This window comes from Bactrocera neohumeralis, chromosome 5, assembly GCF_024586455.1.
Source record: "Bactrocera neohumeralis isolate Rockhampton chromosome 5, APGP_CSIRO_Bneo_wtdbg2-racon-allhic-juicebox.fasta_v2, whole genome shotgun sequence".
Lineage (NCBI taxonomy): Eukaryota > Metazoa > Arthropoda > Insecta > Diptera > Tephritidae > Bactrocera > Bactrocera neohumeralis.
The window spans coordinates 37,318,515-37,344,481 of NC_065922.1; the positions used below are offsets into that span (position 1 = coordinate 37,318,515).

A 25,967-nucleotide genomic window follows, 5' to 3' on the forward strand; every position below is an offset into this window, starting at 1 on the left:
GTGATTAATGGTTAATATGGAGTTTTTTTTGTCAAAAAATCAGTGACTAGCGTCGACCGATGACACGGCGCATTATCGTGCAACAGGCGCCAGGACCCTGCCTCACTGTATTGTGGTCGAGCACGACGAATGCGTGACAAAAGACGCTTCATAACACCAAGGTAAAACACAGCATTAATCGTTTGGCCAGGTGGGACGAACTCTCGGTGTACAATACCCTCGGAATCGTAAAAACAAATCAGCATTGTCTTTATTTTTGACTTCTGAAGACGACCGACTTCTGATCGTCACAGAGGTCCTCACGACATTCTTGGAATCGCTTAAACCACTCATGCACATTACTACGGCATAGGCACTGATCACCGTAAACTTTTTTCATCATCTGAAATGTTTCAGGAATCGTTTTCCCAAGTTTAAAACAAAATTTAATATTTGCTCTTTGCATTTTACGACCGATGACCAAAAGCTGCTGCCACTTTTGGATCGATAACATCGATTGTAGTTATCCAATTGTCTTAAAATTTTTACGAAATGTCAACAAGAGATCAAACTTTTTATTTCGTATACCCACCAATAGGTGGCGCCACCAGACACAGTTATATTAAAAAAGTTCTGTTTCTTTTGCGACAGACCTTGTATAATGATTTTCGTTTTTCTAACAAACCTTATGTGTCGGTCAGTATATGAGTTATATATGTGGTATAAGTTTATATAAAATTGCTTATATTCCGATCCTCTGGTTGACGTTTTACATCTCAAGAAATGTCGCTGGCTTTGATTCTTGCAAGTTGCAAGAGTATAAAATACGGTCGCTCAGAAGTCGCTGACTTCAAATTAGTATAGAAGATCACAGAGCACAAAAACTGCTCCTGACTTATTCAAACTTGTTTTCTTTATATTTTGACGTTTTTTTTTTTTACGTTTTTTGATTTTTTACTGCAAGTTTTGGTCAATATGTAAAAATCTCAATGGCGTGGGTTTTTTTCTTAAGCATGCTATGGTTTTGTGCTTAAAATCCATAAATTCGGCTTACATATTTCGCCGAACGTCAATTAGCTAGTAAATTGATTTCAACCTTTCTAGTTGGTTGACTCTATTAATGCCAAAAGCAGGAATCCCAGATATCTCAACACAATTAAAAGTGAAAGCTTGCTCTATCTTACTGTCACAACTAAAATTCAATGGCTTCCTCCAGCACAAAAATGATGAATAAATAGAGTGATCTAGTTAGAAGTTCCCTACTTTTTTAAAGAAAAAAACACAAACTTTAAATTTATGGGGAATGTTTTTTAACATTTGAAAGGACATACTTTTGTGTTTATTTTTTAAAATTTTTCATTCGTTGAGACCAATATTCGGTTACTCGTTTGAGCATTTCAACTGTTAACTGCCGAATGACACCTGTGTTGTTTTGCTACAAGGCCTGAATCGAAGCGAGATTATCCGCATAGACTTTGGACTTTACATATCCCCACAGGAAAAAGTCTAACGGTGTGATATCACACGATTTTGGTGACCAGGTGGCCGTGAAATTATCTGCTCACCGAAGTGTGCTCTCAACAAATTCATTCATTGATCGCTGCTATATGTGGGTAGTGGCGTCGTCTTATTGAAACCAAATGTCGCCGAGATCACGAGCAGCTCTTGTATCTCTTCAGATTGCTCTTCGCTCCAAATGCGGCAATTTTGCTTGTTTACATACCCATTGAGCCAGAAATGGGCCTCGTCGCTGAACAAAATTTGGCTCGAAAACGTCGCATGCGCTACCGCTACTTGGATTATGCGTTGTAAATGATAAGCTCGAAGAGCTGAGTCGATTTAGCCAGGACCATCTGCCAGTCTTAATACACGCCAATTGAGTCTCTCAGTTTTTAATTTATCGATTTGAAATTTTGCAGGTGTTTTTTTCTCTCCAACCAGCCGTTTAGTCGTCGGAACCGCCGATATCGGTTCACTGTAGCATATAGCTGCCATCTTAACTGACCAAACAAATTCAAGTTCTTGCATTTGTTTTCATTTGTGAAAGGTATTATAGCTTCGATACAACCGTTGTCATTGATTTTTCTTGTTTTTGCTTTAATTAACCGCTCAGAAGAAAAACTCGCTTCCTGCATATTTTCAACACAGTTAGCTTTGAAGAGTATTGTCTAACTTCCAAAGCAGAAAAAGTTGTCGAAATGACTTTAACGGCCCTGTTCTAGGCTCATGTGCTACTTTAGGCTGTTGCTAAAGGCAAATTTGTCTTATTAATGTTTAGATATTTGCCTTGCATGCTTTCAATTCGTCATCCGTCAATTGCTGTTCGCACGCACACAAGCGCGAATGGATGTATATGTTTTAGGGATTAATTGTGTCTTAGCCTCAACCCAGCAGCCGGCACGGCGTGGTGATGTTGGGGGGTGCAGTCTGTCAGCCACTAAACGCAGGCGCGTGTGTAAATGTGTTGCACGTTTATTGTTGCTAGCTTTGTATTTAATCAATTGAATCACGCACATACCTACTCACCTACTCGCATGCATACAAACCAACAAGCAAACATTCACAATCATACACTGCTCAATGCACACATACACACAAACATGCATAGGCACATAATTGCTGATCACTTATGCATATATTTATATAACGGTTAATCCTTTTGAACTTTGCATAAGCTATGAGGCATTTTATGTGTGTTTGTGTGTTTATGTGTGTGTATGTGAGCGTGAGCGGCATATCTTAAGAGGTGTCTCGGCGCACTTTCTGCTCGCTGCCTAATCGCATGTCCTCTCACTCGCACTATTGACTAACAATTCACTAATACTTTTGAAAAATTCATATAATTTATTTTGTTTTTGGTTTTTCGGTTTTCTTTCTTTGCTACTTTCCATTGGTTTTGGTTGCTGCTTTGGCTTTGGCTTTGTTTGCTTTCAATTTGTTCTCATTTAGCGATATTCTTATTGATTTGGATTTTCACATAAATTTTCTTATTCCCTGTGCTGCGTGAAAAACCAACCAACCACAACAACAAAAACGCGTGCATAATACCACAACAACAACAATTAGGTAAAGGCCAACCAGCAACTATGGGAAAATAAGGCGAGAAACGAGCTGCATCTGGTCGAGCATCAAGTACCCAAGGAGCCCAAATCGCAGGAGCTGGACAACAACAATAACAACATCAACAGTCAGCGACGACGCTACGTAGGCACGATGAGTAATAACAACAACAACAATGAGAATAATAACCGAAACGATAATGCCAACCAAGCGGTAATGGACTATGAGGACGACAACACTTACGCCAACACTAATACCAACAACAACAACAACAACAACAATATCAATAAAAATGACAACCCATCGCCGCAGGCGCACGACGGCAACCTTGTGTGGGTGAAGCCGCTAAATAACGGCAAAAGTAAGAACGCGCAGCGTGCGGCGAAAGGCGCGCATCACAACAGCAACAGCAACAATGTGAACACAGACACAGATACCGACACGGACACAGACACTGACACGGACACAGATACCGACACAGGCGCAGACACAGACACAAACACAGATACACGCACATGATATCAGCCGTTTGGCGACATCGCACAGCCTCCACAAAAGCAACAGCAGCAGCAAAAACAACAACAACAAAGCAAACAACAGCAGCAACAACAACAGTACCACCGACAACGGATAGTGCTGCCACGTCGTTCGAGTTATCGGCGTCGTTTGCGTCGCAATCATTGAACGGGCTTTTGAAAGCGCACACAAATCCGCATTGACACACACACACAAACACCCACACTTTTATACCTATATTCCAATAGACCTAAAAAAGTTATATATCTACACACACACACATATAAAAAAAAAAAAAATTGTAACGCGCATTGAACTAAGCTGAATGGCGCTGAACTAAAATGAACTGAAGTGCACTGAGGTGTTGATCCGCGGCCAACGCAGCCGCATTCACTCTGACAATGACAATGACTACTACGTACTACGGTGACAATCCCATTGAGTGTGGAAAGTGGAAAACGCGCAGCGGAAGTGTGTGCGCGCGCGCAGCGGAAGCGGAAGTCTACGACGACGACGACAACGGCAGTTTACAATAAATGAGAAATAAACGCAACTTTCAATTGAATGGTTTGCTGCCATAATAGCTGCGGAATGACAGCAGAAAGCAGAAAAAAACAAACACTACAAAAAACACAAATGGAAAAATAAAAACCAAAAACGCAAAAAAAAGTAGTAAACATAGAATGTAAACGTGTGCTGTGCGAAAGAATGGCGAAAAAGTGTTGAAAAGTGTGGGCGAAGCGCATGAAAGCAAATTAATTTAAAACAAGATGCCAAAGTGAAACTCCACTTTGCGCATCTGTGTGTGTGCGTGCGTTTGTGTAAAGTCATTTGTTTTTGTTGTGTTCCATTGTACTGAAAAAAGGTTGGCTTAGCGAAACGTAGCGGAAATGTTAAACTAACTGTTGTGAATGGGATTAGCTGTGACGGCCGCACGAATTTTAATTGACCAACTGCGTGAAAATGCCCAACTAACTAACTGTTTACATGCATAAGTAACTGTATAGGCGACATACCGACCGACTAACAAGCGAACCTACCAATAAAATAAGTAGCAAACTTTTAAATTTCTCGTCTTTATTTCTATTTTTAATTAAACATTTTTATATTATTTTTGTCGCCGCGTATAAAAAGGCTTTGTTTGATGGATGTGCTGATTAACGGAAAGGCAGTCTATTTTTATTTTTTTTTTTTTTTGTCAAAATATGGGGATGTATTATTTTTTGATACAAACAAATAAATAAACTCAAGGAATTAATAAAGCGAATTATGCAAGAAAATGGCTGAGGAAAATAAAATTAAAAAAAATTGAAATAAATAAAAAATAAAATAGTATATGGTGGACAATCAAATAAAAAATTAAGGAAATTAAATACAAAAAATAATATTTAGAATTAAAAATAAAAAAAAACTAATGAATATGTTTCAGTAGAAAAAATGTAATTTATAATGAAGGAAAAAATAATAATAAACAAAATTAAATAAAAAGAAATAATTTTATGTGAGATCCAAATTTAATAAATTATAATAATAACTCAAAATAGAAAAAAGAAATAAAATTTCGTTATATTAAAAATATTTATTTGAAAAGAAATAAGAAATAATAGTAAAAAAATTAATAAAAGTTTCTTTAAAAAAATACATTAAAAGTAATTATTGAAATAAAATTAATTTAAATAATACAAAATAATTAAAATTTTATTCATTAAAAGACGTTAACATTAAATTTGTTATCTTAAAAATATTTATTTAAAAGAAAATAAAAAGACAATAAAACAAAACAAAAAAGATATCAAAATATGATAGACAAAAATAATAAAACAAAAAAGAAATAATATCAAATCAATAATAACAATTAAAATACTCTAAATAATAATTATAAAGAAACAATAATAAAATAAAAGTAAATAAATAAATAACTAAATAAATAGTATAATAATATAGTATAAAGAAATAATTTAATATAAAATAAAATAAATTATGAAAGTAACTCGAAATAAGACAAAAATATAAAATAAAATTACGTAAAAAAATCATAATAAAAAAATTAAATAATTTTTTTTATATAAAATATACTAGCAAAAAAGAAATGATAAAAAACAAATAAAATAACGAAAAAAAGTTAATGCAAAGTAAAATAGCGTTAAAACATACAATACAAATAAAAAAAAATAATACAAAATACAAAATAAAATAAAAGAAATAAAATGATGAAATAAAAAATAAATAAAAAATAAATAAAAACAAAAAATTATTATAATTAAAAAATATTTATAATTATACTTTTTTTTTTTAATTTAATTTTTTTTTTTTTTTAATTTTTTTTTAATATAAAATTATTTGTAATTTTTTTTATTTTTTTTTTTTTTTTTTTTTTTAATTTTTTTTTTCAATTTTTTTTTTTTATTAAATTTATTTATAAAAATTTTATTATTTATTTTTTTTTTTATTTTAATTTTATTTATTATATTTTAATTTTAATTTTTTAGTTAAAAATAATAAGAAAAAATATAAAAAAAAACAATAATCAAAATAGTTAAAATAAAATTCAATAATATGAAATTTTATAATAATAATGTAAAATAAATTAAAACTATTTTTTTGTATGAAATATTAATTTGAAAACAAAACAATAAATAATTTTGGAAAAATTAAAAACGAAAAAAAATACATACATACATATATTCTTAATAAATAAATAAATAAAAACTAAATTTCGTTACATCAAAAATATTTTTCTATTTATTTACAAACAAAAATAGTTATGAAAAAAATATAAAATAAATTAATTAAACAAAAAATTGTTTTTTATTCTAATATTAGTACTAAAAATTAAATTTCGTTACGTTAAAATTATTTTTCTACAAAAATAATCTTTTTATTATTTAAAATAAATTAGAACTAAAAAAAATATTTTTTATTTATTATTTTAAAATAAACTTATTATAATATTAATTTAAAAAGAAGTAATAAAAAAATAAATAAAATAACTTTAAAACAAAAATAATAATACCAATTAAAATTTAAAAACTAAAAACAAAATAAAATAAATTAGAACTAATAAAAAAATATTGAGATAATATATAATAAATAATATATATTCAAAATAAGTTAAATAAAATTAAATAATATGAAATAAAAATAATAAAATAAACCGAATTAAATTCTGTAATTTGTAAATTATATGTTTAAAACAAATTAAAAAAAATAAATAAAATAAAGTAAAAAAATAAGAATAACAAAATAAACTAAATTAAGTTATGCAATATATAAAACATATGGTATAAAAAAATAAAATAAAATAAAAATAAATAAATAATAATAAATATAATAAAAGACATTTTTGTTATACATATATAGTATAATAGATTAAAATTAATTTTGTTATTTAAAAAATTATTCTAAATAAAAATATTAAACACAAATAACTACAAAGTAATAATAAATTTAAATAAAATAACACAAATCGTATAAAATAATTAAATTACTTCGTTAAAAATAAAAAAAAAATAAAAAAATATTATACAATAAGATTATACAATTTAAAATAAAGAACTTAAAAATGACATTTTAGTAAAAGAAAACTAAATAAAATACCAAAAAAAAATTAAATAGATCAGAAATAATTTAATTGTTTCTAATTATATTAGAAAATCTAAATAACTAGTGAAATAAAATTAAAATAAATTTTTGTTGTTATTTTTTTATTAGTGAGATAATAAAAATTCTTAATACTGCATAAAATAAAACTAATTGATACTAAAACAATGTAAAAAATATAGTAAAAATGTATATAAAATATAAAACTAAATTTAAAAAATATCCAATAATGATTCTCCAAATTAGCCGTCTCTTTTGAAGTGCATTTAATGTCTTAAAGGGCATACCTAGTGTGACAGCCCTAAAAAGCGATATGTAGGAATTAAAAAAAAACAACATTATATATATATATTAGCAATTGTTTTAAATTTGTGGATATAGTGACACACATTTAAAAAATATGTAGGGAAATTTTGAAGGAAAAATTTAAAAACTAAAAATTACTTGCCATCTCTGACAGTGCTAAGAGAGGGTCCTTCAATGCTTCAGTGATTCCAGCCTTCAGCTTAGATGAAACTTACAAAAAAATCTCATAAGAAGAAATTGTAAAACATATAAAAATTAACAAATCGGCAGCTTTTTTTTGTTCTTTTTTTAAGTTGAATTGTACTCGCAATTTTGTTACTGTTTAGACTGACAAATTTCTAACTATGTGTCAACTATATACGAGTACCGAAAATGGTGAAAAAATTTGATAGTGATCGGATCGTGTAATCACAGCAGCAAATTCGAAAAATGCCGATTTGAGAGGATAAAAGCAAAATTTGAGTTAAATTGATGAATCCGCTCCGCTAAACTGAGCAGCTAATTTTAAGAAGGCTGTAAAAACTATTTGAGATATCGATTTGGTATATTATTTATATCTATTCTAATTATGAAATCGCTTTTTTTTGTGTCACGCCAGGTGTGCCACTTAAAGCACAGCCATATTTTTTTAGCAATGCGAAAGATTTTAATATTTTCATTTATTTAATATTACAATTATTATTCTTAATAATCTGCGCACTTCCATCAAACAAAGCGGCTTACGAGCGCCAATGCATTTACGACTGCAAATATTTATTATTAATTATTATTATATTATTATTATGCGTATGAATATCTTCATATACATTTTTGTAAGTGTATTGGTATACGCCAGCGACTGTTGTGCAAATTTATGTATTTTAACTGATTTTTTAATGCATAAATTAAGCTGAATGCTAGTTATTCTTATTTAAGCCCTCGAAATTTCCATAAATTTAAATCAATTTACTTTCCAATTAAAAATGAAATATCATTTGCGCTGCCTTGTATTGTAAATATTGAACAGCCGCGTAATGAGTGTCTGGCTATTTTTAAATATTTTTAACTATAGACAAATATATACATGTGTATATGTATTTTATAATGCGATTTTACTTACATAGTTTGATAAAAACATATAATTTTAATAGATTTATTTGAATTTCTTAACTTAATATGCTTTAATATTTTTAATACAACTGAGAAAAAAAGAATTTAAGGAGCTTTTAATACCTAAATAATTATAAATAAGTATAAATAAATATAGATATATGTATGTATAGTGTATAATTAACTAAAAATATACAAAAAAGTGCATAAAAATAAAAGTGGTTAGTATATAAATTCAAAAAAAAAAAAAACAGTTAGCGTAAAAGGTGTGTAAGTGCGTGTGTTATATGAAATAAAGTAAGAGAAATTGCATGCAAGTGCATATATTTGTATTTAACGTAAGCGCTAGTTATAATAAAATACAAAATAATAACAAATTATAATGAAAATATTGTAGCTAAATAACAGGGTGTGCGTTATTTCCACAATATGATTTTCAAGCAGTACACCATGACGTATGCGTAACACAGAATTTGTAAAGCAGGCTTGTATGAAAGTTCAGTGCAATTGATGTGTTTTATGGAAAAAATCATAAAACTCCTTTTTGTGGCACGGACAATTTTGTATTAGAATGACATTGTTTCAAAATTGTAGACTTATTTGTTTTCATACAGTACACCATGACGTATGAGTAACACAAAGTTTGTATGGAAGGCTTGTGTGAAGGTTCAGTGCAATTGATGTAGCACTTTAGCTGCATATAACTTTTGAAGAACTGTTTTTATGGAAATTTTTATTAAAACATTTTTTGTAGCGTGGAAAATTTTGTATTAGAATAACACTTCTTCAAAGTTTTAGAGTTACTTGTTTTATGCAAAATGTCAAAAACTACCATGTCCTATAAAAATAGTGAAAAAATCATATTTTAGTCACGCTTTAAAATGAAAATAAATAACTTGTTTAAATAGAATAATATTTTTTACGGCAAAAACTGTAATATCAGGGTTCGTCTGCAAAGAAAGCCTCAACTTGTGGAAATAACTGCCACCCTAACCAAATACTTAATGAATGTCAAATTGTATACATGACTTTGCGTTGAGCACACTAACGTCCACAAAATGCAAATGAGTTTTATAATTGTTATTAAACACAAAGATAAGTTAATTATTATTTGCGTTTTTTTATATACACTACATACATACACTTATATCGAAATAAATTAATTTCATTTGATAGCCCCATAAACCCGCTAAACCGCATTAGCATATTATCTTGTTAAACTGCAAGGAAAAGATAAAAAAAATCAAAAAAAATATATGTATAAATTACAAAAACAAAAACAAATGAATTAAAGCGTATATGTGTATAAGGGCGGCATGCATAATGACAGCCCGCTGGCTAGACCGCAACATTGTGGTAAATATATATATGTATATGTATGTATGTGTATGTATGTACTTACAAATATGCACTTGCTGTCATAAGAAACAACAAATCAACTGAATATTTATATAACTTTACAACTATGGATACCGTTAATTTGCATATATTTCGGCGAGTCGCATATATGTGTCAGGCAGCTGTCCGAAATTTTTATACATACATACAGGATTACAACAACAGCAGAAAATAGTAGTAGTACAATAACAACAATACTTATGAAAATGAATTTTTGTATGTCCTCTTATAAGGTAGTGTGCATTACCGTTATTTCGATACAACCAGCAGCCCCCACCACCACCACCAAGAATACAACAACAACAACAACAAAAATCGCCCACTATTCTAATTATTATTATGTTATTTTGTATATTTGTATGTATTTAACTGTACACCTACACTTAAGTTATTTTTCTCACTCTAAAAATCGCTGACAATAAAAAAAATATAAAATTCATATTGAAACGCTTTGTGCGCTGTTTTTCTAAATATTTCAGCTTACAGTATGTTTAGTGAGGGAAGATTCAAGCCTTACAACATTTGCAGCAAAATTTTCAGCAAAAAAATTTCTTTTTCCCCAGGCAGCTGACGTTTGTTAAGCGCGCAGGCCATTGGGTTTCAAAAATAACCTTACTCTTCCCTTTCTTACTTTTTCTGTATTTCTTATATTTTTCTATCGTTATTTTCTCTGCTGTACTTACTGCCTCTCCGTCTCCGCTTTCTTTTCGCTCTTTCATTTTCAATTCTCTTATGACTTTGTACGTGTTAATTCCCTGCGTTAGCTTTGTGTGTCATTTTCTTTGAGTGACAGCTGTCATTCGTTAATATTCCCTAATGTTGGCTAAGAATAGATAAGGCTTTCACTCTTTCTGGTTGTTTTTGCCATATGCCACTTAGTTGCATGGCTCAATTGATATTGTATTTGTAGGCAGAAAGGTCATTTGTTCTGTAATTTCATATTTCTTCGCTTCGTAGAAGTCTCTTCCGTTGTGCTGTACAAGGTAAGTTTTTGTGAATTGAATATATTTGCGTTTCCATAAAATTACTTTAATCTTCTCATATTTTTTTTTTACTTTTTGTTTGTTGGTTTTTTGATTACGATAAATAAAACAAGTAAGGAAGGGCTAAGTTCGGGTGCAACCGAACATTTTATACTCTTGCAACTTGCAAAGCAAGCTAGGGAAATGTTTTAAAATATAAAACGTCTTCCAGAGGATCGGAATATAAGCAATTTTATATACATATATACTGTATAACTATAACTCAAACACTGACTGACATATTCGGATTAAGATTTATATAGTATATAGTTGGAGTAGTATTGGCCCCGATTTTATCTATTAACTATTATCGTGCCACATACTAATAACATGTTCCCAGGGTTTCAATCACCAATCACATGGAGTAAAGTCAGCCGTGTGTTCGAACATCCTCATAATAGGTCTATTAGGGCTAGGTCAAGTGTTAGAGCAATTTTATCTAGTTTAGGTACAAAGTTATATTGTTATGAGCAAAACTCGCTCTATAATTTTTATTGAGATAACTCAAATATTGGCCGATATATCCAGCATAAAGTCACCTGAAAAATGTTTATCTTAGGTATACGGGGACTTAGGGAAGTATTTAGCCGATTCAAACCAATTTTGAGGCACAGAATTCCTATTGTCAGGAAAGGGTTCTCTCTGAATTTCAATTGTATATCTCACACATTGATGTTCGGTAGAATGAGCAGTTCTGATTGGATGGAGGCAATTATTGGTCATACCGTTGCATCATTTAAAGGAACTATTAGTGCAAAATTTAATGATTTCTGTACTGGAAAGTGAAATAACCAAGTGGAATTTAAAATTGTGTTATATTGTTATTCGGTTTCTTCCATTTTCACGCTATGCCAGGAATATAACAGGAATGTTACAAACTAAATTTAGTCGAAATCGGTTGGTCGGGTCCCGAGATATGTGATTTCACCAAAAAGTGGGCGGTGTCACGCCCAGCGTCCAATTTTACCTCGGCTCCATAAACCTTCGCATACTACCTCGGAGGTAAATTTTAACCTCTCTGGCATATCTAGTTACGTATATTTAGTTTAGTTTCGAACAGTACCGTTATATGGGGAGTAATCATCCGATTTCATCCATTTTCACACTGATGGTAGGAGTTCTTATAAGATTTGCACGTGGCAAATTTGCTCGTTGTAGCTCTGGTGGCTTAGGAGATATATACATTAACCTTATTAGAGGGCGGGGCCACGCCAACTTATTCAAAATAGGGAACCCGCATACCAAGTTTCACAAAGATATCTCAATTTTTACTCAAGACACACAGTCGCAGTCCCGATTTCGACTTTTTTCGTCACCCAGATCAATTATATACTAGTTTTTAAGATTTTAGGTTCGAAAATATCTCCCTTCCGCCTTTTTGTCTTTTGAATTTCGCGGCTATGTAAAAAGCGCGACAGAGCTCGTATCTGGCAATACTATACATCTTTGAAAGGTCTTGACATAATCTGCAAAACGATCACTGTAACACTTTTTATAAAGCATTGAATAAAGAGCAAAAAAGCGGAACATCAAATATTCAATAATTATTTTATTATTCTATAGGATGTAACATCATACATTAATATCCAACTTAAGTCTTTTGTTCGATTGATATTATACTTAGTAATCGTGCAATTATAGTAATTCGGCAAAAACTCTCCTCTTTATAATTACGAGTGTGGCAAATAGATAGCCCATAGAGTGAAGTCTCAAGTTTTACCAAAAAAACAAAAAAAAATTCCAAAGTAAAGCGCCTATGTTTTTAATATTTTTTTATTAAAAAAATAAAAATCGTTAACAGAAAACAAATCGTTAACGTTAATACAAAAATTCTTTACAAGAACTTGATTTTTTTTTTTTATTTTAATGTTGCATCAATGCCTTAGGCAATTATGCAAGTCGAATTTCGTGAAGATAGCTCATCAAATGAACAAGTTTTCCATACAAGCGCTTCATTCCGCTCGTTCAGTTTGTATGGTAGCTACATGCTATAGTTGTCAGATATCGGCGTTTCCGACAAATGAGCTGCTTCTTCTAGAGAAAAGCAGGTATTCAAAATTTCAGATCTACATATACGTATCAAAAACTGAGTGACGAATTCACGGATTCTTCTGATTGTTACAAACTTCGTGGCAAATTTACTATACCTTCTTCAGGGTACAAAAATAAACAACAACTTTGAAATAATATCGGCCCAACACAAAATTTTACGCTCTACAAAAAAGGATCTGAATGACGTTTTTCATAAAAGTGCTTTTAAAAGTTATGCGCCGTTAATTTCATGCATCAATTATTGCACTGTGTTAATGTACACCATGCCGCATGAGCAACGCGTGTGTTTATAATAACCTTTCATGAATGCTTAATATATTTGTTGTATAAATTTAACTGCGTATAAATTTTAAAGCAATGCTTTAACGGACATCATATCATTGTCATATGCTGGACTCAGCTGCTCAACGAAATATTGTTGGCGTTTTTGATATTTCATAACTAAATTTAGCACCTTTTTAACACTCGCCCGTGTTGGTGCACTTTCAAGCGATATTGTGCTTAGTTTCAGTATAGACACGGGAGTGTTGTTTCATGGCGTGTCGAGGTGTGAGCGCTTTTGGGCAACACCTTTTCTATTTCAGACTTTTTCATAGTCGTTACTCGGGCTACACTCGCCCACACTCGATATGCACGAGCACATGTCTATGAATATTTATTACCGTTAGATTTTATACACATTTCGGCATTCTGTGCGTCACACAAACACGTTGCACAACAGTGACAATGCTAATATTTAAAAGCACACGAAACATTCATGAAAATTGCGTAAATATTTATTTTCGAAACACTATTACGCCCGGGAACACAAAAGCGTAAGCCACAACAACACAAAAAGCAGAGCAAAAACAGCGAAATAAACGAGGGCAAAAATTAAATAAAAGTTCAACGAAACTTTTATTGGATTCTTCGCTAGCAACAAATTTGAATTTCTGTTCCGAACACGCTGTTGGCATATCCCGCTATTTAAATGTGTGTGTGGGTGCGTTGTTGCCTGCAACTATGCAAAACGCTTTTCAATATCATATGGACCTACTTTCGGTTTTGTATTACACAGCGGCTTAATACCCACTTACCACAATTTCACTTAAATCCTCGCCTCAGGGGGGCGAAGGCAAAAAAAAACAACAATTTACATATATGTATATGAAAAATATATATGGAAAACCTAACAAAAGATTCACGTACACCGTCAACCTTAACAACAACAACAATAACAACCATGCAGGCCTTCGAATTGTATAAGTTGGTTAAAAGGACCCGTCGAGTGCTTATTGTGTCAACGTATTGTCGTAACGCATTCCCCACCACTGTACCACATACAATTATTTACTTTTTTTTCCCCTGAATCTGCGCCCCCTCTGTGTTTGTGTGTGTATGCATGCATGTAGGCTGTACACATTCTATGACCGTGTACTTAAAAAAGAAAACTGAAAAGTAGGCTTAGTTGCGTTGTCGCCAAAGGTGCGGTGAGGTGAGGTGAGTTGAGTTAAAAGCAGAAAAAAGTGAAAGTAAAATGAAACAAGAAAAAACGTTAGATTCGGTTGCACCGGAGCTATAATACCCTTCACAAATATGGAAGATTAATCACAAGAATTTGATTCTGTTCGACTAGTTTGTATGACAGCTATATGCTATAGTGATCCGATCTGAACTATTTTCTCGGAGATTGCGCTGTTGTTCTAGGCAATAACCCATGCCGAATTTCGTGTAGATATCTCGTCATATCAAAAAGTTTTCCATACAAGCACTAGATTCCGATGGTTCAGTTTGTATGGCAGCTATATGCTATATTAGTCGGATATCGACGGTTCCGACATATGAGCAGCTTTTTAGGGAAAAAAGTACATGTGTAAAATTTCAGGTCAATATCTCACAAATTGAAGCACTAAATCGCCTCAGCTCGCATTACTGATCATTTATATATGAACTTTATAAGCTGTCCGTCGTTTCCTTTTGGGTGTAAAAACTTCGCTCCATATACCCTGTTCAGGTTATAAATACCTATTTACACTTGAGAGGCATTAAATTATGAACTCAAGTAAGCGCAAGAAATGTAAAAAAATGGAAAGGTGAACTCGCAAAGCACGTGTTGACAGCAAAGCAATGCGTGCATACGGCACCGTTAAATGTGTGGAGGCGTGAGTTGACGTGAAAAAAGCATAATAATAATATTATTATGTGCATAACAAGCCGGAAGTATTGGTGTGTCACTGCTTTCCTTCTAAATAAATACATGGCAGGCGTTGAAGGTGACACACATCCACACAAACGCACGCTCACTTTTAGTTATGCCGTTATTTTTCTTTAACTGTCGTTAGGCGCCTTCAGTGCACACGCTTCAAGTGAATTTTTCGTAGCCTATTAACAGGCGTTGTCGGTAATCTCTCCATATGCCGGCTGTTTGTCAGCCTTGTTCAGCGGTGCGTATACGCAACCTTATTGAATTATTACTTTGCTGTCTCTCTTATTTGTTAATGTATGTGTGTGTGTGTGTATTTTGTGTATCGGTAATGACGTTTATCGGCCATTTTGTCAATATTCACGCAGGTAGTGGCTGGGCTGACACAATAAAGTCTTTTCCAAAGAAGTTTATTGAAGTTGTCTGCGAAAAGTTTGTTTTTAGGTGTTTGCTTTTTGTAAAATCACCATGTTAATTAAAAAGTCAAGATGAAAGAGTCTTGTGCCTGCGTTGTCTTCATACATATATGTATATGTACTTGCTTAGATATACTCTCGAGCGGAGCAAGTGTTTTCTTATTATTTGCGTTCTCTTTAACTTTGAAAATTAAATATGAAAGAAGCTAACGGCAAGTTCTTGGAGAAATCTTTATGTAGTTTATTGTTAAAACTTTGAATAGACCCGTTCAGATTTGTAAACCTCTGTTACGAGGATCTGTGGGTCTCGTACTTTCTTTCCTTGTCACTCTAGAAAGAGCTGGAGATTCTGTTTCAACGTATTATTTGAAAACTCCATTCCTTTATGCTACCTTCAGTTTCATTCAAAAGCATCAAATAAATCAAATCGATTACAGCGATCGTCTGAGTTCGTAGTGCGATTTACTTCTTAGTTCCAATTCGTTTTCTAATTTGAAGATAACATCTTAATTGATACTAGATATCCTTCTAGTGAGCGTTTTCTTGAGCTGTGAGGAAAAAAAAGTCACAGTAGACTCAATCTAAAATGGTGGATGTGGAAGTAATTTTCTATATTGTGTGCTCACCTAAAAATGTTTCCGAATCATCAGTGCTGTCGTCACAGCAACAATATATGCACTTGCTTCTTCTTCTTTACTGGAGTAGACACCGCTTACACGTTTATAGCCGAGTTAACAACAGCGCGCCAGTCATTTCTCGTTTTTGATATGTAGCTGGTCTTTCAAACGGAGTCAAGGTCTTCCTTTTCCTCTGCTTCCCCCGGCGAATACTACGTCGAAAACTTTCAGAGCTGGAGTGTTTTCTTGCATTCGGACGACATGAGCTAGCCAGCGTAACAATTTTTCATTGGGAGCGTTTTTTACGTGGCAAATCCCAAACTCAGCGCACAACCCTGTGGAGGGGATGTTTCACATTCTCACTTTAGCGCGCCTTCAAGCGGATGTTCTTTGGCTACCCCAAGGATACTTGGTCTAGGACCGAAAGTCGTGAGCTGCTTGAGCCATATGTAAAAGAATCGTTTTTGGTCACTCTCAAGTAAATGGCAATCAAAGAGCTTTTTTCACTTGCGTGAATTGCTACACCTGACTCCATCCTCCACTTGCAGGTCACTAAAAAGTCTGGATTTTTACCCAGAAGGTTAGTCTGGAGTCCAGTCTTACGTCTAGGTAGTTTACTGCTTTTTGTGACCTAAGAATACCCATAGTTGTTTGCATACTTATTTCAAAGGGTATATGTTTATTTGTTAGCAGCAGTAGCTCTGTTTTTTCCGCAGTAAGCTGGAGGTTGTGTGAGTCGAGCGATGTTTCCGTCCGTATCATGACCTGATTAAGCTTTCTTCGCGCTTCTTCTGTATCTCCTGCTGTAATTACTGCTGGCAATGTCGTCCGCGTAGCCAATTAAGTACAATTTGTCCGGCATTTCTAGTTCTAATACAGCGTCGTAGCTAATGTTCCACAGGTCTGGACCTAGAACGGATCCTTGTGCTGCTCCTGACGTGACCGCTATCTGTCATAATCCCTCTCTAGTTGGGTACAGAAGTTTCCTGTTGCACCACAGCTTGGAGGTAGTCGGAAATCTTAAAGCTTTTTTCGAGAGCGTCGATTACATCCATCGATCATTTTGAAAGCGTTTCGGACATCAGAAGTCGCCAGCAACACTATACTTTTGATTTTATGCCATCTACGCTACTCGGCTTCTACGCTTTTTATAGCTCCTAAGGTTGATCTGCCGCATCTTAAGCCGTGTTGTCTAGGGGACAGTCCTCCAGCTTCGTTGATAGCCGCTTCGAGTCTGGGTTTAAGTAGCCTGTCATAGAACTTTCTCGCTGTGTGAAGCATGTAAGTGGGCGGTATGCTGATGCCAAGTTGGGCTTTTTACAGGGTTCGGAGAATATTCCGGCTTCGAGGCAGGCGTTGTACATGCCGGCCGCGCTGCAGCGATTATTTTGAGGATTTCTGCTGAGATCCCGTTCGCCCAGTGTAATTTGTTGGCCTTGGGCTCACTTTAGCATATAGCTATCATACCAGCTGATCGATCAAAGTTCTTGTTATGAATTTTTTGTGTTGATGAATGGTATTATAGCGTAGGAGCAACATATTATTGTCATATCTTTATTGAGGATTTTGAAAGTAATATGTGACTTGGTCTACGAAAAGGGAGCTAACGTGCGAAAACTAGTTTTCTGGGAAAAGCTGTTAAAAATAATCGTCAGTTTCTCGTTATCTCATTATTTGTTCTCCTTTTTTTTTGACATCTAAGCCCCCTTTCCGTAGACCAGGTCACATATGTATTAAATTGTTCTAGTGGAGCATTCAGATATGAAATATCAACTAAAACTGGGCTGTGTCCTTCCTATTGTTCAATTTTATTGCCGATTCTTGTTCAAATCTGATGGACTGTCTTTAAGGATAATTTCGTACTTCTATGGAATATATTGTTCAAACGTGCACCATAACCAAAGTCGCAGCATTCGTCCATTTTTGTTATTAATCCGTGCCGCTGAAATGAAAGTGCGTAAACTTAGTTTAGAATATTTCTCATTTGTATAATTTTTACTATAAGTCATGGCTGGGTTAGCTCTATTAATAATCTCGAATACTCAGATTCAAATTTTTTAATTTTTTTAATTTTCTCTTATTGTAAGAAATGAATTTTTTTTAGTTAACTAATTATAATTTTCACCCATCCCAAAGTGTCAACCCAAGCCACTGTCATACTATTTAAATCGAGAAAAACATAATCGCCACTTCTGCATTTTGCTGCTGGAATATTACAAAATATACGCCAAATTTGCTAGTCTGCCGCAACAGTGACGTAAACTGCCAAATCCAAATCTAATTTAGTTATTTGCATTTTAATATCGTAAATCGAAAAGGCCAAGCAGTCAAAAAGCTGTCCGCCTCGCCTGTGGACTGGCTGCAGCTGAGCCTCGGCGCGTGGTGGTATATAAGTGCAGCTGCACATGTGTGCGTTAATATAAGCTTTTTATGCTTGTGGAGGTCTGATGCTGACGCACCATAAATTTATAAATTTACATGCGTTGGAGTCATTGAAGCGCAAAAATATCAGGCGCACACATTGTTGGACGAATTTTTTTCCTCCCGCCAGTAGTGGACTAAAAGGAAGAGATTAAAGTGTGGACCGCATATGCGGCGAGTAAGAATTTGTATATACAAATTTTTTGATAACAGCAGGGGAGCGTAACCATGACAGTGTTTAGGCCGTGCTTTTGGGTTCAAACATTTTTTTTTCTATACGTTCTTACCTCAAAGAAGATTTTCAAAGCAACTCTCAAAAACAAACTGAAGCTCATATGATTAGGTGAAGATATATTTTTGCTATTTATATTTTTTGATATAAAAATTATCAAATAACTCCGGAAATTCGTATACAATTTACTTATATGCAAAAGTCATTGCCTACATTGTCCTCGACTGCTTTGATAAACGCATTTATCGCCACGGCTCAGTATTGATGTACTTTACTGCTCGCATGAGCATTAAATAATTTTGATTAATTTGAAGAACTTTTAAGCTCAAGCTAAATTTTATAGCCATTTTATTAAGCTCATATCAAAAGCTGCCGGGAAGGGGAAGCCATTTGTGTATATTGTAAATATACAAACATACACACATATACAATCCATAAATGCCTGGCAGGCAAATCAACTAACTCGCATGTGGTGGAGCAGTTACCATATGTTCGATGTCACATAAACTCTCGTACATATAAGCATACCGAATTCACATACACACACACTATTAAGAAACCAAAAAGGTTGCTACATCCTTACACTTATGTGTGTATAGGTGCGCATTGGTGAATCCAGCGCAGTTATCAGTTGCTACGCCGTTGGCGGAAGGCTAAGCGTTGCCGCAAAATTTATGTATGTCTGTCGGCGTCATTGCGCCTTGTGGGCGGTAATTGGCTTTAGCATTTGGCGTTTAATTCGATAAAGGATGGCGACAGTTAGACACATGGATAATACATGTGTTTTTATATGCACGTGGCAAATATACAGTCAGGAGTAGCCGAATTGTAGAAGTAGGAAAAGAAAAAAAAATAATAATTTAATATTATATTTTATATAATTATATATAAACTAGGTTAATCTGGCAATCAGTTTTGGTCCTTTGCGATATCAGCTGTAGTTCAATAACTAGGTCCATAAGGAGTAGTCATCCTTTAGGATGCCTGCGCTCGACTCTAATTGTAACAGACTCTGTGGCCTGACTATCGATATCGCCTCAAGTGTATCATAGCGTGTATAACCAGATGCTTGCAGCGTTGTCTTATTGCCTGATGCCTTGCTCTAGACATTTCCTGCAGTCTTCTCGATCTGTCAGCCCCATTCTGTGGGCGTCTGTTGCCGCCAAACAGTGACCAGTTAGTATTCCCATCATATTCCCATAGTCTCTGCACGGGTTTCTCAAGGCTGATCACGTTTTCGGATGTTAGCCGTTCAGCATTCTTGGCAATCACGTCGCCTATTTCATTGTCCTCGATGTCTTTGTGGCCTGACACCCAGTAGAAGTGAAGTTGCTTGCTTCTGGCAACACTTGCCACTGCTGCCCTGCTTCCCTAGACATATGCGACTGTCCACGTAGATGTTGACTCTGGAATTGTCTGCAGGTTAATGCACTTGGCTGCTCCGCGGCTTTCGCAATAGCAAACACCTCAGCTTGAAAAATATTGCAGTGGTCCGGCAACTTAAAAGGCTGCCTTATGCTTAACTTTGAACAGTATATCCTCGCAGCAACACCCTGATTCGAGCCATCCGTATAAATAAGCGAAAAGTCTAGTGGTAAAATTGCGTTAAGCCAGCGCAAACCGTGGCCAAGCCGAGATTGCTGGTCAAAACGGTTTTGCTATGTGATTGGTGAGATTGATAGGCCAAACTCTTAACTTGGATCTGTACTGTCTACTATTTGACCGTTGGAATGAAGCAATGGCTCTGAAACTTTGGCTAATAAGAGATCAGTTGTGCTCCATCATTCAATATAGTCCGTATCTGACACAGGGTGATTGTGATCTGCTCCTGTCAATAGCGCATGATTTTGCTGGTGAAAAATTCACTTCGAGAAGCTTATGAAAATTGACAGTTTCAGTTTTGTACTAATAGATTCGGGTGATTCAAAATGCCAACAAGCTATCCAACAAAATATTGCATATGTCATCTAAATCGGATAATTCGAACAACGATAAAGAAAACCTTCATAAGTGATTTCTTTTTACGATAAGTAGACCTTATACATGCGTTTACCACAGCCACCCTATATCAATTCTAATAGCTATAAACTAGCTAACTAAAACTACCTCTTCATGTAAGATTTTACGACTGTTTAAGCAAGTTTGGTTTTCTAACTTCCTCGCTTCGAACTGATTTTTCGATGAACACATATGCATTTTCTAAAAATTGTCAATTTTCACCGTTTTCACAGCACTTGTTTCCACCACAGTATATTGTAGCAATCGTCCTTTGGGCCGTTGATCAGAAAAACTTCTGTATGTATCCCCATTTTTTGACTCATCAACGATACGATAACTTTAATCAACCCTCTATTAACGACGCTAAGATATAAGTATGAGTTCGAACTCCAAAAACTTCTACTTTGCTTGTGTCGTGTGATTTCCATAAAATCAGGGAACGTGTGAAAAGACTTAAAATTAAATTCCTTGTCCCTGCAAGTAGTAATTTTGCCTTGAAATACTTATTCCTTTTGTTGTCAAAAAACTTTCTGTAACAAAAAACATTCCGTGAGTCTGTCTAAGCCGAGAATACGCAACCTCGTCGATGTCTCTGGGTCTTCCAAACCCACATCAGTTATAAATCCCAAGTGCAGGCAGGTTCTTATGCACTTAGCTGTTCGCTGTCTGGACGCTTTGGCTTCCATTGCCAATCTATAGGTTTTGAAAGCCCCTTTTACGCTGGTGTAACGTCTTTCATGCCTACGACACGTCTTAATCAGCGCAGTTGTTGGATTTTATGCGCTTTATTATATCCATGTCATCGTAGAGCTCATATAGTTCGTAGTTCTATCTTCATCGGTATTGGTTGGTTTTCCAATATTTTCAATCTTTCTCCTCCTTTTCTACGCTGGTAGAGGCTACGCTGACCTATGATGTCAATGTGATCCGTGTACCCCAGTAGCATTGTCCTTTTAGAGTAGACAGTGTCACGCGCGAGTATCGCTCTATCGAAATTCTCGTCTGGATTCGGCTCAAAGAAGTCCTGCACGATTTTTACGGCGCTGTTGATTGTGCTCAACGTCATTCTGTATATGAAAAATCAACTTCTTGCAAATAAATTCCTCACAACTGTAACATTTTTATACTCTCACAACAAAGTTGCTAAGGAGAGTATTATAGTTTTGTTCACATAACGGTTGTTTGTAAGTCCTAAAACTAAAAGAGTCAGATATAGGGTTATATATACCAAAGTGATCAGGGTGACAAGTAGAGTTGAAATCCGGATGTCTGTCTGTCCGTCCGCTGTGTAACTTGAGTAAAAATTGAGATACCATGATGAAACTTGGTACACGTATCTCTTTGCTCCATAAGAAGGTTAAGTTCGAAGATAGGAAAAATCGGCCCACTGCCACGCCCACAAAATGGCGAAAACCGAAAACCTATAAAGTGTCATAACTAAGCCATAAATAAAGATATTAAAGTGAAATTTGGCACAAAGGATCGCATTAGGGAAGGGCATATTTGGACGTATTTTTTTTGGAAAAGTGGGCGTGGCCCCGCCACCTACTAAGTTTTTTGTACATATCTCGGAAACTACTATAGCTATGTCAACCAAACTCTATGTAATCGTTTCCTTCAGGCATTTCCATATACAGTTCAAAAATGGAAGAAATCGGATAATAACCACGCCCACCTCCCATACAAAGGTTATGTTGAAAATCACTAAAAGTGTGTTAACGGACTAACAAAAAACGTCAGAAACACTAAATTTTACGGAAGAAATGGCAGAAGGAAGCTGCACCCAGGCTTTTTTTAAAAATTGAAAATGGGCGTGGCGTCGCCCACTTATGGACCAAAAACCATATCTCAGGAACTACTCAACCGATTTCAATGAAATTCGGTATACATATGTATATAGTATTTTCTTAACACCCTGATGACATGTACGAAATATGGGTGAAATCGGTTCACAACCACGTCTTCTTCCAATATAACGCTATTTTGAATTCCATCTGATCCTTCTCTGTATAATATATATACATATGTACATTAGGAACCAATGATGATAGCGGAATAAAACTTTACACAAATACGATATTTGAAAAATATGTAAATGACGTATAATGAAATCTCGATTATCACTTTATCATGCGAGAGTATAAAATGTTCGGTGACACCCGAACTTAGCCCTTCCTTGCTTGTTATATTTACATAATTGTGTATATAACATAAGCATAAGTATACATGGTAAATGGCTGTCAAACTGCCAGTAAATATAGACGTTTAAATATTTGACTGTCTAACATATTGAACATCTCAAACAGCTGCGGTTAGCCGGATCAAATGCTTCCCTAAGTTAACCTCTACACATATACATATATATATATATATACAGTTATGTAGATATTGCATTTATCCGAAAATTGATTGCTGCACTTGAAAAGCTAAGCAAATCTAAATATATTCATATGTCTCTGCCTGTATGTTAACCTCTACATAACGGTTCATGCACTCGTTTAACAACGTTTGTCAATCGCTTTACAGTAACTGATTTGAACATTAAACGCCTTAAGATATGAATATGTTATATCCGTTACGATATTAAGTGTTTTACCTTGATTGAGACTAAGCAGATTTGCTCATTCCGTTATTACAAAGCAGAAGGGGAATACTCGCGGCAATATGAAAAGAAATATTTAACATTATTTCGTACAACGTTCTCGTATTACATTGACAACTTTATTGCTGACAGCATATCATTGAGTGTTGCAGCAGTGAAATTAAATTTACTGTAAAACTAAAGCATTCACCAGCAGAGGGTTAAGCGATGCTGGCAGGGTTTCGAATTTTGTAATTCTCGTTCATTCTAAAAGCGGATTATACGGTTAATTTCACAATAGGAGTTTGAAGAATATATTAACCGTAAAAAATAATGTAAGTAGATGTGCAGGGTGCGGCGCTTTTCATATTGAAGGCCTGTTAACTTCTTATTGGATACCACAGGAAATTTTTGCTGCAGACACCGTGAAGTTTGCTTTGAACTTTACAAGAACTTGTTTACGCATTTGCGAGCCGACATAATGAACCACTATCTATAGATATCGGTTTCCATCTATATATGGACCATATGTCGCATACATTATCTTTTCCTTAAATATGAAAATTCTGCTTATGAAAGCCATTAGACATTGTTAGCTTCGTCGCTCTTTAAAATTAAATCTCAGTTTCATAAACAATTTCTAATGATTTCGTTCACGAGATATGCTCCCTGTAGACGTTTCAGCATATCTGGGCGTTGCTCATCTAAAACAGACGTTCGACCACCTTGAAAATCGTTAAACCAATTTGAAGCGCTTTTTTTTATCAAAAGGGAAGATTACAACATTGAAGCGTTCTTTCATTTCACTTATCGTTTGATTTCAGCTTTCTAAAAACAATGTTCTGATCACCGACCAATATTATCCCCTTTTTCCTATTTCTCTTGAACCTGTAACGGTCTACCGGAGTATTTTATATATGTATATGTTTATATTGTGGCAAAAAAGTACCGGAAATTGTAAATTAAACGCACAATATTTAATTATTCATCAATATTTATTTTGTCGCCTTCCAAACTAATTCCCACCAGATGTCATACATTTATGACAACGATTTTTGCAGTCCTCGAAACACTTTTCATAAGCGCTTTTTGGGATGGCCTTAGCTCCTTCAGCGAATTTGCTATTATTCTTCAATCGGCTGATAACGGGTGCCACAGAACGGCAATTTCAGTTTGGGGAACAACAAAAAATCACACCGAGCCAAAGGTGAGCCGAGGTAGTTGAGCCATGGTATACATTAAATTTGGTCACAATCATAGCTTGATGCGATGGTGCATTACCATCGTCTAAAATCCATGCATTGTTTTTCCACAATTCCGGCCATTTTCGATGAATGTTCTAACGCAAACGCCTTAGTACAGCCGAATAGAACTCCTTATTGACCGCCTGTCCCTCCGTAACAAATTCACCAAACCACGTATATCAAAAAACAATGAGCATCGGTTTGAGTTTTTAGCGCTGGGGTTTTTTTGTTTTTTTTTTTTTGGCTTCAGCTCGTTTTTTTCCTTCTTAATTTTTGACTTGTTTGCATGTCAAACTCATACGCCCATGTCTTATCGGCAGCATGTCCAAAGAGACATGTTTACATGAAAAAATCAGCTTTATCATGACGAGTGAAAAGTCAATCGAACGATCTCGTGAGAGATGTTGAATCCACCGTTTCTCTTAGAGACGATAACTTTACTTTTTTAACATTTTTTCAGTTAAAAAAAGTCAGAACAAGGTTTCTTCAACGATCGAGTCCATACCAAAGTCAATCGAATAACCGTTGGCCTTTTCCAGATTATACAGCCCTACAAACTAAGAAAAATATATATATATTTTTAAGTATCATTTACACGGGGAATTTGAATTACAATTTCCGGGTAACCTTTACCACAATGCATGTATAATTTTTTTTGCTGTAGTGACGCCAACGGGCAGTGAGACTACGCTATCGGACGACCCTTGCATGTGCTCGACAAACTTGCAAATCTCCTTATAATTTCTTCCTTTTTCTCTATATTGTGTGGCGTTATGTCGAAAAATAGCATAATCTAGAAAAATGCAAATATGATCGAATTTGTTCAAGACTCGCGAAATGAAAACTACCTTTTAACATACTCAAACGTGCACTCGGCTAGCATAGCCTTCACTACCTACAGCCGGTTTTGTTTTTTTTTTCGGTTTCATTTTTGGATGCCTCGTCGCCATTAATGATGCGTTTTGTGAATTTAGAGTCCTCAGCTACGTTGTCAGGCATCTCGTTAGGGACCTCTACTCGACACTGTTTTTGCAAATGATGCGAGTCTAGGATTGACACATTTCGCAACCAAAACTTTACCCAAAATAGATCGATCTATAAGAGATGCTGAGATCCGCGTTATCTCTCTAATGCCAACACTGTGATTTTCAAGCACTGTTTATTTATGATGATGGACGACTCACGTTGACCGATTTATTTATGGTAAAACATCGTCAGACAAACTTTTTGAGCCGTAAACAAGCAGCGGCAAAA

General features: G+C 34.5%; 1 protein-coding gene across 3 annotated transcripts in view; it reads left to right on the forward strand.

The window, feature by feature from the left end:
- LOC126759651 (protein-tyrosine sulfotransferase) overlaps nucleotides 1-25,967 on the forward strand; it is a 243,184-nt gene that overhangs the window by 46,216 nt on the left and 171,001 nt on the right. The window contains exon 7 of one of the 3 annotated variants that reach the window (XM_050474616.1): nucleotides 3,046-3,692. The exons of 1 other annotated variant lie outside the window; for it this stretch is intronic. In XM_050474616.1, the coding sequence (XP_050330573.1) occupies nucleotides 3,046-3,558 (513 nt within the window). In that variant the 3' untranslated portion in view covers nucleotides 3,559-3,692. Of the gene's footprint in view, nucleotides 1-3,045; nucleotides 3,693-25,967 lie in introns of those variants that run through there. One more of the 3 variants, XM_050474617.1, reaches the window with a different exon arrangement.